Genomic DNA, 13,645 nt, shown 5'->3' with positions numbered 1-13,645 from the left:
TTAAATATTTTACCTGCCTTATCTACGCATCGCTTAATTAACTATTTAAACGACCCACAGCAATCAGGCTAACCTTTTCAATCCAGTCACAGACTGACCCCTGTCGGTGAGGAGGACTAGTGCGTGAGGGTGTGGACGTGCAGCAGGCGTGCCTCCATACTGGGTTTTGATTGGTTTGTTTTCCACGAGACTGTTAACGTCTGACATATAAACGAAGCAAAAACGAGATATTTGCTAACACGATAGCTGATTAATGGTAAATACTGCTTCAGTTATTGTGTAATGTGACGCACTGTGACGTCGACTTAAAGCTGGATAGGTAAATATCCCTGCTTAACTTAGCGACATTAGCTCTAACTTTGTGCCTCTTAAGGATTAGTCTGACTTCCTTGAAAACCACTCCGCCTGGATACAGCAGTAGCTGACTGACGATCAGATTAATCTCACACCAGCCTCCAGTTTCTGCTGACTGACATGGCGAGTAACCTCGTCTCGAAGCTGTTCCGCCCTCATCTGACACAGCTTGTAAGTTGTTCCACACTTTTCCACTTTGTAGAAAGCGCACTTTATGGGTGGTTTTACGTGACTGCGCTGTCCTCCCTGCAGGTGTCTCTCCGTTCAGGTTGCTTATTACGGGGGAAGGGGGAGGTGGCAGAAGCGATGTGTACCAGATGTTCCTCCAGTGGCTCTCCACCAGAGAAGATCAGCCGATACCCAATTCCTTACAAGAAAGATCTGCCGTATGATATAGTGGAGCTTATGGAAGAAGTGGAATCAAAGGTTTACATATGAGGCGTTCAAGGTCTTTAAGTCTGCTGAACTTGATTCTGCTCCCCGTTAAACCTGTGTTTCCTTACAGGGAGGATTTTTGCCCAATGTCTTCAAAGTTCTGTCTCACAGACCGGCAGAGTTCAGAGCCTTCTTTGCATACTACAACGAACTGATGAACAAGGACACAGGTGTGCTGTATGTCTTTTTTTCTAGCAGCAGGTGCGTTTTTGTCTGAGATTCAATGGAATTGACAAACTCTGGGAAACGTTAGGCCCCAGAAGGTGCGCACACACTTCAGTAATGGCCCCACTCTTCCCACTGAGAAACACAACACCCAGACTGACATGAACCATGGTGACACAACTTGCTTTTTTTAGTAGTTTCAGTAGGGATGAGAAAGTCTTTGGAGTTTATTGTCGTGTGTGTGTGTGTGTGTGACTGTGTGTATGTGTGTGACGGACAGTACAGTGGTGTGGTGGTTAGCACTGTCGCCTCACAGCAGGGAGGTCCAGGGCCCTTCTGTGTGGCGTTTGGATGTTCTCTCTGGGCACTTGGGCTTCAAAGACACCCTTTAGTGAGGTTAGGTTAATTGGTGAGTCTAAATTGGCCAAAGTGTGGATGGATGGATGGATGTTAGATTTGGATGTTGAATTGTTCCTTTCAGAAAAGCATTTCTAAAATTCAAAACCTGTAACCCTTGCAAAACTACACATGTAAATCCTGTCACATTCCAGGATATCTATAGCACTCTGGGTTCAATGAATCCATAAGCCATTATTTGTCTGTGTGCACCAGCCTTGCTTTTTAAAAGTAAGGAGAGCTGCAGATTTGGTATGCATTTTTAGCAGCTACCTTTAAAAAGAATGCATCATATTGCCTAGTATGAATGAATACTAGGCAATACGTAAAATGAGCTCTTTTCATACTTGCGTGCACTGCGGGGGATTGATGATGAAATCACAACTGCAATATATTTGTGGAGTATTCCTGTAACAGGGGTTGTTTTGTTTTTCTTGACTTAAAATTCAGTTGTGTTTATTTTCATTTCAGATCATTTTGGTAATGTGTAACCTGAGTCACTGTTTGTCCAAAAGAAATGTTCAGTAGCTTAGAAATGGGACAGCGCCAGCAAATTATCTTTCACAGAAAGTTAAAAATTCTCTTTTTAATGAGAAGCCTTCAAGATGGGACGTAAACTTCATGCAATGTGGGAAATGGCTCGTTCCAGCACTAATATTAACAATCGCTGCCATTTGCACTGTTTGGCTATTTTGTTGCTACAATGTAAATTAACTTTTCCGGGTGTAGGCATATTTGTATTAGCCTTTTGTCTGCAAGTCTGTACATCTAAAATAAAATCTGTCCTGAACAATGCACCACAGCCTGAGAGTCTAGCAGATTGGCTTTAATTCTAAACAGAGTTGAGATTGCGCCTAAGATGTAGCAGGTGTACTGATTTATTGGTAAAACTTTAGCTAGATCAGGTTCACTTCAGTCTTTTAGTACAGGACTGGATTGTTATTTGAACAGGTTTGTGAGAAGTGTTTGCACCTTTTCCTTAAATGCAGCAAATGTAATTTTGACTCAGTATTTTTCCGATAGTTATAAATGTCAATTGTTTTGCAGGTAGATTAACCAAGGCAGACCGTGAGCTGATTGTAGTGGCAACCAGTATCTACAACAGGTGTCTGTACTGTGTGGTATCCCACGGTGCTCTGCATCGCATCTACTCAAAGAACCCCACACTTTGTGATCAGGTATAATCTTAAATCCGGTAATTATAACAAAGGTGTTTTAAGGTATTTTGTATATACACTCATTATGTGATGTGCAAAATTAAAACTAGGCTGTCTGTCACATCTCTTTTTTACTTTCTAATACAGATGCTGTTTGCATGTGACCTTCCGGTTTGGTTTTTCTTAATTGCCATAAATCAGCAAAACACACTTGTAGGTCTAATTGGTGCTCTGTTTATTCCAGGTCATTGTGAACTATGAAAATGCTGACCTGGCCCCTCGGGAGCGTGCCATGCTGGACTTTGCCATGGCTGTGTGTCGCTGCGACACCATCACAGAGCAGCACTTTAAATCTCTGGAGGAAGCGGGCTTTGACCGCGAGGATGCCTGGGACATAGCCGCCATTGCTGCTTTCTTTGCCATGTCTAACAGGCTCGCCCATCTCACAGACATGAGGCCAAACCTGGAATTTTTTAACCTGGGCCGCATACCACGGGACAAGAGCAAGGACAAGGGGGGCGATGGCAACTGAGAAAGGGAGATGTTACAGATTGTCTTAGGTCAAATGCTGTATGTGATGTTAAACTGTTCATGGTGAAGGAAATTCTCTTATATTGTATCAACATATGACTGTTGATATTTGAAGTGTGGTTTAATGAGGTGTGATAGCCTGTTCTACAGGTGTACACGCTAAAGGCAAATAAATTGACACTGAAATTAGTCTGAAGGTCAGGAGTGTAGACTTGAGATTTAAGTAGCTTGACTGAGCCTGTTTGTTTTGTTTTTTTGTTGTGCCAAAATCAAGTTATGCAGTGCAGGCATCTAAATGGGGCTTGTAGGAATAGTTATGTTAAGATTTATTCCGATTCGCTCATGACTCACTAAGTTGTGGTTAATAGAGAGGTTAAGAAGTAGCCCTTTGTTTTGTTTTTCTGCAGTTAACACATCTCTTACCTTTGAATCTGACCAGTGTGTAAAGTGAGAAAGCTTATTTGGCTCAGGCCTTAATAGCCTCCACTGCCATGTAATTGTTTATTGCAATGTACACGAAAAGCATACCAGGATACACGAAGACATGCATTTCTGAAGTATTGGGTAACTTTGAACCAATTTCGAGTCCCTTCCTATGGCAAAAAATGTCATGAAACTGACTTTTCTGTATTTTACTGACCTTGTTTTAAAGTTTAAATGGAAAATTGCATTTCCTCAGTTTCACACTGTCTGTGGGATGAAGTTCTTGATTTTATGTGAGCTTGTATTTTCAATAATTTCTGTGTACAAGTGAAAGATGGGGCTTTACTTGCAGATGTCTCTCCTTTGTCGCTGTCAACAGAAATTACCTAGTCTTGGAAAAGTGCTTCCTATCACCACCAGATGGCGCTGCATTCATGAACCTATCGGAATTTACACTGTCTTCTATATGTAACCTCTGACTCATTAATTATTCCATATGTGAAAGATGGGCAAATAAAACCTACAAAGAAGAGCTTTAGATAAAGCTTAAAAAATGTTGCTGAAAGTTATCTCCAAGTTTTTTTTTTTGTTTTTTTTTTTTTTTTTTAAATGCTGCAATCATGCTATCATTTTTCCTGGTGTAACTCTTATCTGTTGGAGTGTCTCACTTCTGTATAGTACCCAGCATTTCCTCTGAAAGTTGATCACGTTTGATAGCAGAAAGTAAAGTCAAACATGCATCACCTGAAGATTTGCTTTTTTTTCCCTCTCCTCATGCACTAAAAACTTCCCTGCTCACTAGACTATTTAGGTGATATTCACACCAGGGGACATGAGATTGTGTGTGTGTGTAAAGCTTACAGGAAAGAATTACAAATATAGTTTCTGTATCATAAACACCCTGAAAGTCAACCAGAGCAGATCCTTATTGTAGCATAATGGGATTATTTATGTATATACACATTTAAATTTAATCCCTGTGCCAGAAGATGATGTGTCATTAAACCATTTGAAACAGAATCACCTGATGTTAGCAAAGGTCATTTCACAGATAGTTTTGTCCTTGTGTCTGTCCTGGGAGACCTATTGATTTGTTAAAGTGTCATATGGCTCATGTGCTATTACAGGTTCACATTAAGCACCAACCTTTATGACCCCCATGTGTCCTATGACTGTTAAAATGAGAAAACAGTCTCTTGACAAGACAAGTAATGTGAGGCTGCCCTGGACCATTCATGTTGTAACTAGAATAGAATAAGATACGATTGCGCTTTGTTGAGCTTGAGCACATAAAGATAAGAAAAGCCTTCAAAATGAAAGCTTTAACCATTTCCTGTTGTAGTCTGTACTTTGGTGGAGGAATCAAGGTTTTATATGGCAGCTGTATGGGGAGTCTGCAGGCCTGCCACAGTGTCTTTATTCTCCAGAGGGAGATAAAACAAAGCACGACACACATATCAAATGGGGTATGATAAAGAGCAGAAGGAAAAAGAAAATTGAGGTTGGGGGTTATGTGGAAACAAAGGTGGAAAAAAGCAAAGTAGAAAACATTTATGAAACATAACTTAGATGTTTCCAGACGGGGTCCAAAGGGTCCAGATTTACAGCATGAGGCACTCGAGACCACTTGGGCAATTACATAAATGCAGACAAACTGTGAATCAAACAGATATTAGACATTGCATTGATCATAATTTGCACAGTAAGGTTTTCTTGGTGGGAAGTTGTATCTCTCCACTTACTTTAGGCATATTTGATAAATTCTTCAATATATTCCCATATTGAAACCAAATAATGTGAAATTATTTTCCCGTGCTGACAGATTCCTCTTATTCATTTGTCATTTTTTCATGTCATGTTAATCTGTCAACCTTTTGAGAACAATCTCCAGATTTTACTGCGTTATTACTGCGTCATCCAACATGGCGAGTGGAAAGATGAGAGGGGAAGTTATGGAAGAAGTTGCTTCTCATCTTTTATTCCTCCACTGGGTGTTCAGGCAGACTTGTCTGCTTTTATTTAACACAACTCAGTTGTCAGACAGCTTCTCCAATGTTTTGCATTTCTTGGAGAAAAGGAAGAAAAGGGGCAAAAAAAATATAAAGTAGGACAAATTAATTGAATATTTAAATAGATTTTCTTTTGCATCCAAATTGTGTATTCAGCATTTGCTTATTTTGTTGCTGTGGTCTTGTTACGCTGCTCTGGTACTCTGTGTGCAGTTCACTTGTAAATTCAAACTCCAAGGCAGCTCAAAACCTTTCTGTCCTGTCTTCAACGCTCTAAAACTGAGGATAGGAATGAGGTTTACGCTTTTCCTTTAAGCGAGATGCTATATCTCTACATAAGGGACACATTTGCCATTTGCAGTGCAGTGAACAGAATGAAGACAGGCAGAAGAGCTCATTTCTAGCAAGTGAGCACATATGGGACATTAGCAAATGGAGAGACACAAGGATGAGACCATTATCGTTCCGTTAAGAACGTGTCGGCTACTGTTAAGAATACATGTGAGCATGCATGTGTGCAGGATTGCATATGCACATACTTTGTCAAGCAAAGTGTGTGTCTGCTTGTGTGTAGAGTAAGGCTGTTCTGTAAGCCTTTGCAGCTGGGGTCATTTGCATGAATTTGGCTTGATGGAATTTCACATTAACTGGCTACTTGCCCCCTTATCTGGGAGTCTAATCCCTACAGACTCATCGTGCAAACCCATCACACAGCTGCTAAACAGAGTGGAGGGAAGTAGCAAGTAGAAATGGCTGTGGTGGAAAAACAGAGCATCTATTTGTTACAGCCCTTGATGGCTTGACATTTCCTCTTTTTGTGTGGCTAACCTTTTTGAGTCCTTATGTGCAAACTTGTGTTAGCAAGATCCTGACCTGGGCTGGATTCATCATCCTTTCTTCCTCACTCCACCTGCCATTGTAACAGTGCCCCAGTCCAATTCCTGACACCTGGTTAATAGTGCATCTAGTCTGTCCATTGAGACGGCTGTTATTTAGTGTGAACAGTTGGCTACTGTGTCTGTTACTAGCTTCCCAGCACTCATCGCCTACAAGTAAGGAGATATTATTGTTTACTGATATTATGAATAACCAAAGACATTTTGGTTTCATCAGAAGCAGATATCATCCCTAAGGACAATGTATGCTCATGTGATATTGGCTTTTCTAGCTCACTGTATCAACACCCTAAAGTATACCCTGCTTTCAGGGCTGTGCAGAGATGTTTGAAGGGGCGGGTGCTCCAGTTAAAAAGGGGCAGATAGAACCGGGCTGAATAACAACAACCCACATTCATCAGGAATCTAATATGGAATCTCATCATACTACAACTGCGCACCGCCCAGGTGGCAAAAAATGTGCATGCTCTTTGCGAGCTCATTTCCGGCTCATAACCAGTACGCTCTGCCATTAACGGTGAGCATTGGTTAATGGTAGTCATGTGACTGATGCAAACCAGAACCTTTTATTTAGCAAAATTGTGATTAATAGTCAAATGTTATTGTTGAGGGGCACAGGCAGGGCTCCACATACACACACATTAAATAAATAAATAAAAAAAAATTTACCTCAAGAAAAGAACATTTGGAGCACCCATCAGGAAAAGGGCAAGTGCTTTTGGTTGTTTAGATTAAGTGCCGGACCCATTAAGTCGTGGAAGCTGTATATGGACTTAAGTAAGGAGTCCACTTTTAGTTATATTTTTTCCTCGACATGTGTAAATCTCCTAATAGACAAGGGTTGGTTTCACTCACTATGAGCAGAGCCCAGTGTGTAGAAAAAAGATTGCTGAGTTGTTGAAAGAAATGATTTAGTCTAAGAAAGAAATAAACTTGGCACAGAAGCATGATGCAAGAAAGATGCAATGGAAAAGTCAATTTGCACATCTAAAACCTGATCATAGAGCTCATAGACCTTTTGCAGCAGCTGTCACTGTACGCATCACAATGATAGAAGTCGCTGACTCACAGATGAGGTGTGGCAGCAGTCAGAGTTTCATGTTTGATATGTTCCAACAAAGACCTTACTAAGTTTCCCTTTGTAATGGCTCAAAGATTAATAGTAACCCAGTTAAAAATGCTTTTTTTAACAAGCCCATGTGAACCTTGCCTAAATGGAAGCATGGTGTGCTGCAGATTAGTAAGATATCGGTTAATTTGTGATGGTTTTTAATGACTCTGCTTGATGTTCTTTCTGTGCTTTGTTTTTGTTTTTTTATGATTTTATGGCCTCACCTTACCTTTGTCTTAAATTCATTTCTCAGTTGTCTGTATGGTCTTTTTTTCCTTTTCTGTATCTTGAGCTGGTTTGTGACATAAATGGAGATTAAACATAAATATTTAGCCGACTGAATGGGGTAAAATCTGAACAAATATGAAGTGTTAACATTCCCCCTACTTGCACTAACAGATTAACCACAGGCTAAGCAAAGCGGTCATCTAAATAATTGTGACATGTATAATAATAAAAAACGTGATGATCAGTTCTGGTTTGACTAGGAAAATAGGTAATCAGGCAGCATGGCCACCCACTGGTGGTATGATGTTCATGGATATTGGCCCTTTAGGAACTATACACTTCCCTGCACAGGTTTTCCTTCCCTTATCAAATCTAATGAGTGAAATCCAGTAAGGTATCAAGGGTTGTGATGTAAATGGATTCACAGGAAGCTGTCTGGAATTGATTTCATGCACCTAAAATGAAAGAGCAAGAGTTTAATGAGACATGTAACACCTCTGAGAGTGAACGGTGAGCAACTGACTAAAATGGGAAAAAAACACATAGTTGCCACTTGGTCGTCATGGCTTCCTACTTTAGTACTAGAGGAAGTGTTTTCAAACCGGTAATCCACATACTCAGATTACTTCATGCCTGAGGATTATCAGTGATGCTTTACCTAACCTCAAATAAAGCTTTCACTGCTTTTGTGTATCCTTGCTTGTTTCACAGCAGGTAATTTAACAGTGTATGTCTGCATGAAAGAGCCATTTCTGTAAGTCAAGGCATGAAGGCGAGTGCTGTAAAAATAATGGCTTCAACACTGCATGGATGTCAATTCCATCTTAATGATCTAAGGCTCCGTTATCACAGTGTTGACGTTTCAGATTAGGGTTGAGTCCAGCATTGAATATTGTAAATAACAATACAAGTCAGTCTTCACTCTTGCTGTCCTTGAAACCTGACATGATCTGGGCAGACTACTATATTTGAAATTTTTGCTCAGCTAGATTGATAGATAGAAGTTAATTAGTGATAATAAATTGGTCATAGGTGTATATTGTGAGCATGGACAGTTGTGTTGGCCCTGTGACAGATTGGTGACATGTCCAGAGTGTACCCTGCTTCTCACTCTATGACATCTGGCTGCCCATATCACCACTCCATTCCAAATCTTTGACTCAGATAAGCAGAAGAAAATGGAGGGAAATTGCTCTAACCAATCTAACAAATGTGCTGGCTGGACAGGGAGATTGTGTGTTTGGGATTCCTTGGATCAGAGGACCAGGCAGGTGGCCTGGCAACATTTAGGGAAAAGAGAAACAATATTCGGGTATGGCGGCAGCAGCATCCAGCAGGGTTGGATTAATTGGGACCGGAATGAGAAAATGTGAAGAGGGAGCAAGAGGGGTGGTAATGGCCTCTGGTGATGTTCAGTATTTGTGCATTGAAGCTAGTGTGTGTTCGGAAAGCAATAACATTTGGCTTTCAAATCCCACTCACCAAGCATAAACACACACAGTTCCACCCACTCATAATCCACCTACCACACACAAACACAAAGTGAGAGCTTCATTTTTCTTTAAAATAATAATGCTGGCCCAGCAGTTCAGCAGGCAGAGGTCATTCCCATATTGGATGGTAATAAGGTTGAGCTTCATTCCATAACTTTTTTATGGATTTTATTACTTTTCTGCCCTTTCCTGACTTTTCCCTATAGCTTCCTGAACCTGTTTATGGTTTGGATCCCTAAATTATTCATTTTCAGTCCGTCATATACTGTTGTTGCATTTTTAGGTTCATAGATTTTAATTTATATTCGCAGGAAAAACTGAAATACACTGAGCTCTCCCATATGGAAAAGATATATATAAATCTTATGAAGTTTGTATCTGTCTTGTGTGAAACTTGTATGAAAAGCATACAAGAGTGAAAACATATATAAGATCCCTTGAAAAATTATATAATGAAACTTGTATGTTTTGGACACTTACTAAAACAATATATGAAAGAAATGAGAAAGTGGCCACTTTCATGAGTAAATCATATAAGTTTTTACTGTTTCTTTTCCATATGGGTCTGCTTAGGTCTGGTCATGTATGTTTTACTGTAAATCTATGATGTAAAAATCTTGAATTATTAATGTTGATAATAATTAATAGCAACAATAAAGAGATTACAATATAATGTATAAGTGTGTATCACAAACCTACCATTACCTTCTCACCACTGCTGTGCTCTGATCCATGATGATGTATCAGATGAGTACCAGAGCAACCAGACTTCTAATTAAAGGGAGGTGAGTGACTTCTAATTCATTATAAATGGATTATACAGCATCTCCCATGCTTTCTGTGGATCTGTTGTATTTAAATGTGTTATATAAATGAACTGACTTAACCTGACTATGTTTCCTGTAAATTCATGAATAGGTCCAAGCCTAAAACTGATTTAGAGATTAAAATGTTCCTCCATGACCTGAATGCCCTAATAGTTTTTTACACTTGCATTGCTTTTGTCTATAGTATTGAATTTGTTTGCTGCATGTTTAGGTCCTTGTTATTTTGGGTTTTGCCTGCCCATTAGGTGTCCTAGACTCTTCTTGCCCTGAGTTATGGTTGTTTGTTTGTACCAATATGGCACCAGTGTCTTTCTGCATTGTTTGATGACAAATAATGACAAAATGTTAGAGATGATAATATGTCAGATGTCGACACTTCGAGGTAGAATTTTAACCAATTTAATTACATGAAGTTGGTGTTTTCTGGTCTTGTTTCAGTGCCAGTTAGTAAATGAAAAGATTGCAGTGAAACCAGTTGGGAAGTTAAAAAAAAAAGATTTTTGGCAGCACTTATGTGGTAACATGTCACAACAAAATTTACTTAATTTACCAAATAAATATGAATTCTTCTTATATTGGGGTCCTTTAATGAATGTAAATTAATCATTTTAAGTTGATATGTGTTTCAGCCTTGTATCACTAATATGGATAAAGGGCTGGCTAGTTATGGTTTATTACTGTTTAATAACATACCTGTTACTAACCTAAAGTCCTGGATTCAAATATAACTTTCCCCTGAGTATTTTTTTTAATTATTTTTATTTTTTATATTTTTTGTTTTTGCTCCACTATACCATCATCAGTGTGTAGACCGTGAGTGCACACAAACATACAAATATACACAAAACCTCAAGTGTGTAGCTAAGGCAAGCAAAGCTAAACAAAGGAGGGCCTGTCTTGCAGAAACAGAGTGAGGGGGATTAACCTTTAACACAGTATGCTTTATATAGAGAGGCTACTTGTCTCCCAGCCAGAATATCTTAAGAGCTTTTATGCATAACACACACTCACAAAATATATGAATACATGGGATATAGAAGCTCTCTTATCACAAACCTTCCATTTGTAGGATTCCCTCTTTATTCTCATTTATGTAATATTCCCACTGACTGAGTCTAAGTGTCTTCTCTCTAAAAGTGTCTCTGTGTGTTTTTTTTTTAAACCAAACTCAGTTTATGTCCAAAATTACACTTTTGCGTATGTTCTCTACCAAAATATAAATTCTAATTATCTAACTTCCACAACTGCAGAATAAAAGTATGTGGGCTTTCGTGTGAATAGATCGATGAAGTGGCACTTGTGAGTCGTGAAATTCACAGACAATTGGAACAAGGAGGTTAATGTACCCTCTTTGTTCTACTTACAAATTTAAACTGGCACCGGTGTTTAATGGTGCATTTGTATTAGGATACAGTTGCATCTCCTGCTTATAGTATGTTGACAAAATTATTCAAAACCTCCACTGTAATAGCTGTTAAACAATGTCTGATCATGCAGTTTCATGTTTTACATCAACGAATAGATTTTAAGTTTTCAAGTTAACGTGTTTCTTTAACAGCTTGTTCATAGTGATGCCGTTGAGGTGCAGTGCTTTCATCTCCTGCTGTCATGGACTGTTTCGCTCATTTCTATTCCCATGCCCTTTTAATAAGTAATTTGAATGCTAAAGCAGTGCAGCAGGCATATCTCAGTACAGTACTTTAGTCCCTCAACATGTTCTACACGGACACACACACACACACACACACACAAAATAATGTATGCACGAGAATAAACATTGAATAATGGACGTGAATAATAGACCTTCTTATGGTCAGAAAGAAGGAAGTTTTTCCATGAGAGAAGGCATCTGCAGTAATTCTTGCAGTACCCCCTCATATTTTTACTTAGCATTTTGTTATTGTTGTTATTAAAATATATTTAGTCCAAAATAATTTTTTTATGTCTTGGTTTTCACAGTTTTAATCATACAGTATTTAATTTCCAGAGAATTCACTCGACGGGTAACCCCGCTCAAAACAGTCTTATGAAAAATAACTTTATGTGCCTGGTGAGAAATGTGGTTATATTATAATTTTACCATACCTATGAGCTTTAGCTTGGTGACATTAGTTACAAGCCAAAATATATTATTAGAAACCATTTCTTATTGTCTCAGTGAGAAGCACACAATGAAATACACTGCAAAAATTGAGGAAATGTTTAATCATCACTGCACAACCCCAAAACAGTTACATTTCAGAGACATCCCGCTGTCCAGTCAGGAAGCATAAACCAGTGTGAATCTATTTCACGCTTTCATGTAAATTAAAGTCACAACAGGCGCAGTGTCAAGACAAAAACAACTGATCTCCCCAAAAAGGAATGGTTTTGCAAGTGGTAACCACAGACTAGTGCTCTAGTCTGTTATTTCTCCTGACTGATTTTCCTCTAGTTTTGCTTTTTGTCAGTGTCCTTGTCACTGTGGGTAGCATGAAACCATATCTGCAGCCTATTCAGACTGCACAGGCAGAACTTAAGTTGGTTCTCTGAGCCCATGTGAGGCCTCATGTGCCAGATTGTGTCGGCAGTTATTGGATAACAAAGGCACTGGCCCTCATGCCAATCGTTGCCTTCATCTGAGAACCTCTGGAGTGTTGTGTATTGGTTCATTTCAGTCACAAAATAGTGCCAAGGAATGTCCAGGAGCTAATTCAGATCTGGATCTAGGAGGAGATCCCCAGGACACCATCCACCATCTCAACAGGAACATGTCCAGGTATTATCGAGAGTGCATACAGGTAAATGGGGGCCATAGATTACTACTGAGCCACCTTCTGACCTACAGTGGGGCAAATAGTTATTATATCCCCTGCTGAATTTGTAAGTTTGTCTACTTACAAAGAAATGAACTGTGTATAATTTTAAAGGAGAGAAAGATAACAGCAAACTAACAAATTCTGCAGGGTTTCCTACTATTATTTCCCCCAACTGTAAGTTGAGATTAACTTTTGTTACTTTGACTGTTTGGTGTGATTTTGATCAAATCTATAAGCCTGAATTTATTAATAATAAAAGACAAGCATGAGGGTGAGATTGATCACAGTTATATAATACAACAGAAGGAGGAATCTATAGAGTTCTTAATTTTTATAAAAAAAATAAATAGAAAGTATACATGTCAGTCTGTGGCATCATCTATACGTACCAACTACATCAGTATAGATTTTCTTCATAGTCAGAGGCACATAACTGTACAGTATGATACTTTTTTTTCAGTCTAACCCTTCAACCAAAAGGTTTATTTTGTCACGTCCACCCCTGCAAAATAAAGCCCACCCTAATTTCTAAGCTTCAAAAGATTTACCTGAACAAAGGTTTTATTTTTAATTAATGTTGCCATGTGAATCGAATCATTTCAAATGATAATACTTGTAGTTTTACTGTTAACAAAATGAGTTTGTGCTTGAGTTCAGGAAAATTGTGGTTGTAGAAGGAAATGTGCACTTGTAAACTGGTTTTAACACTACTCCTGTCTGCGTACATACAACAGTAAAATCGCTTCAAGACTTAAATGCACGAGTCATTCTTCTTGAAGTCTTGGCTCAGTCCTATCAGTTGGAGTTTATCCACAAAAAACA

General features: G+C 38.9%; 1 protein-coding gene across 1 annotated transcript; it reads left to right on the top strand.

Moving 5' to 3' along the window:
- Positions 1–101: 101 nt before the first annotated feature.
- LOC146717771 (uncharacterized) lies at positions 102–3,810 on the top strand. The gene is made up of 5 exons (XM_085430807.1): positions 102–525; positions 607–780; positions 860–959; positions 2,398–2,528; positions 2,752–3,810. Exons 1-5 carry the CDS (start codon positions 475–477, stop codon positions 3,037–3,039), a joined length of 744 nt encoding a protein of 247 aa, XP_085286933.1. The 5' UTR covers positions 102–474; the 3' UTR covers positions 3,040–3,810.
- Positions 3,811–13,645: the final 9,835 nt, after the last annotated feature.

Source organism: Copadichromis virginalis, linkage group LG2 (genome assembly GCF_057382275.1).
Source record: "Copadichromis virginalis isolate Kocher_CV1m ecotype Utaka linkage group LG2, C_Virginalis_male_GT1.1, whole genome shotgun sequence".
Classification (NCBI taxonomy): Eukaryota; Metazoa; Chordata; class Actinopteri; order Cichliformes; family Cichlidae; genus Copadichromis; species Copadichromis virginalis.
Note: the sequence above shows the minus strand (reverse complement) of the source record. Positions and strands in the feature narration are given on the sequence as shown.

Coding starts and splice junctions, on each gene's coding strand:
- LOC146717771 (XM_085430807.1), top strand. CDS start 475: ATGGCGAGTAACCTCGTCTCGAAGCTGTTCCGCCCTCATCTGACACAG. Junction 526..606: donor GCCCTCATCTGACACAGCTT/GTAAGTTGTTCC, acceptor TCCTCCCTGCAG/GTGTCTCTCCGTTCAGGTTG. Junction 2,529..2,751: donor ACCCCACACTTTGTGATCAG/GTATAATCTTAA, acceptor TGTTTATTCCAG/GTCATTGTGAACTATGAAAA.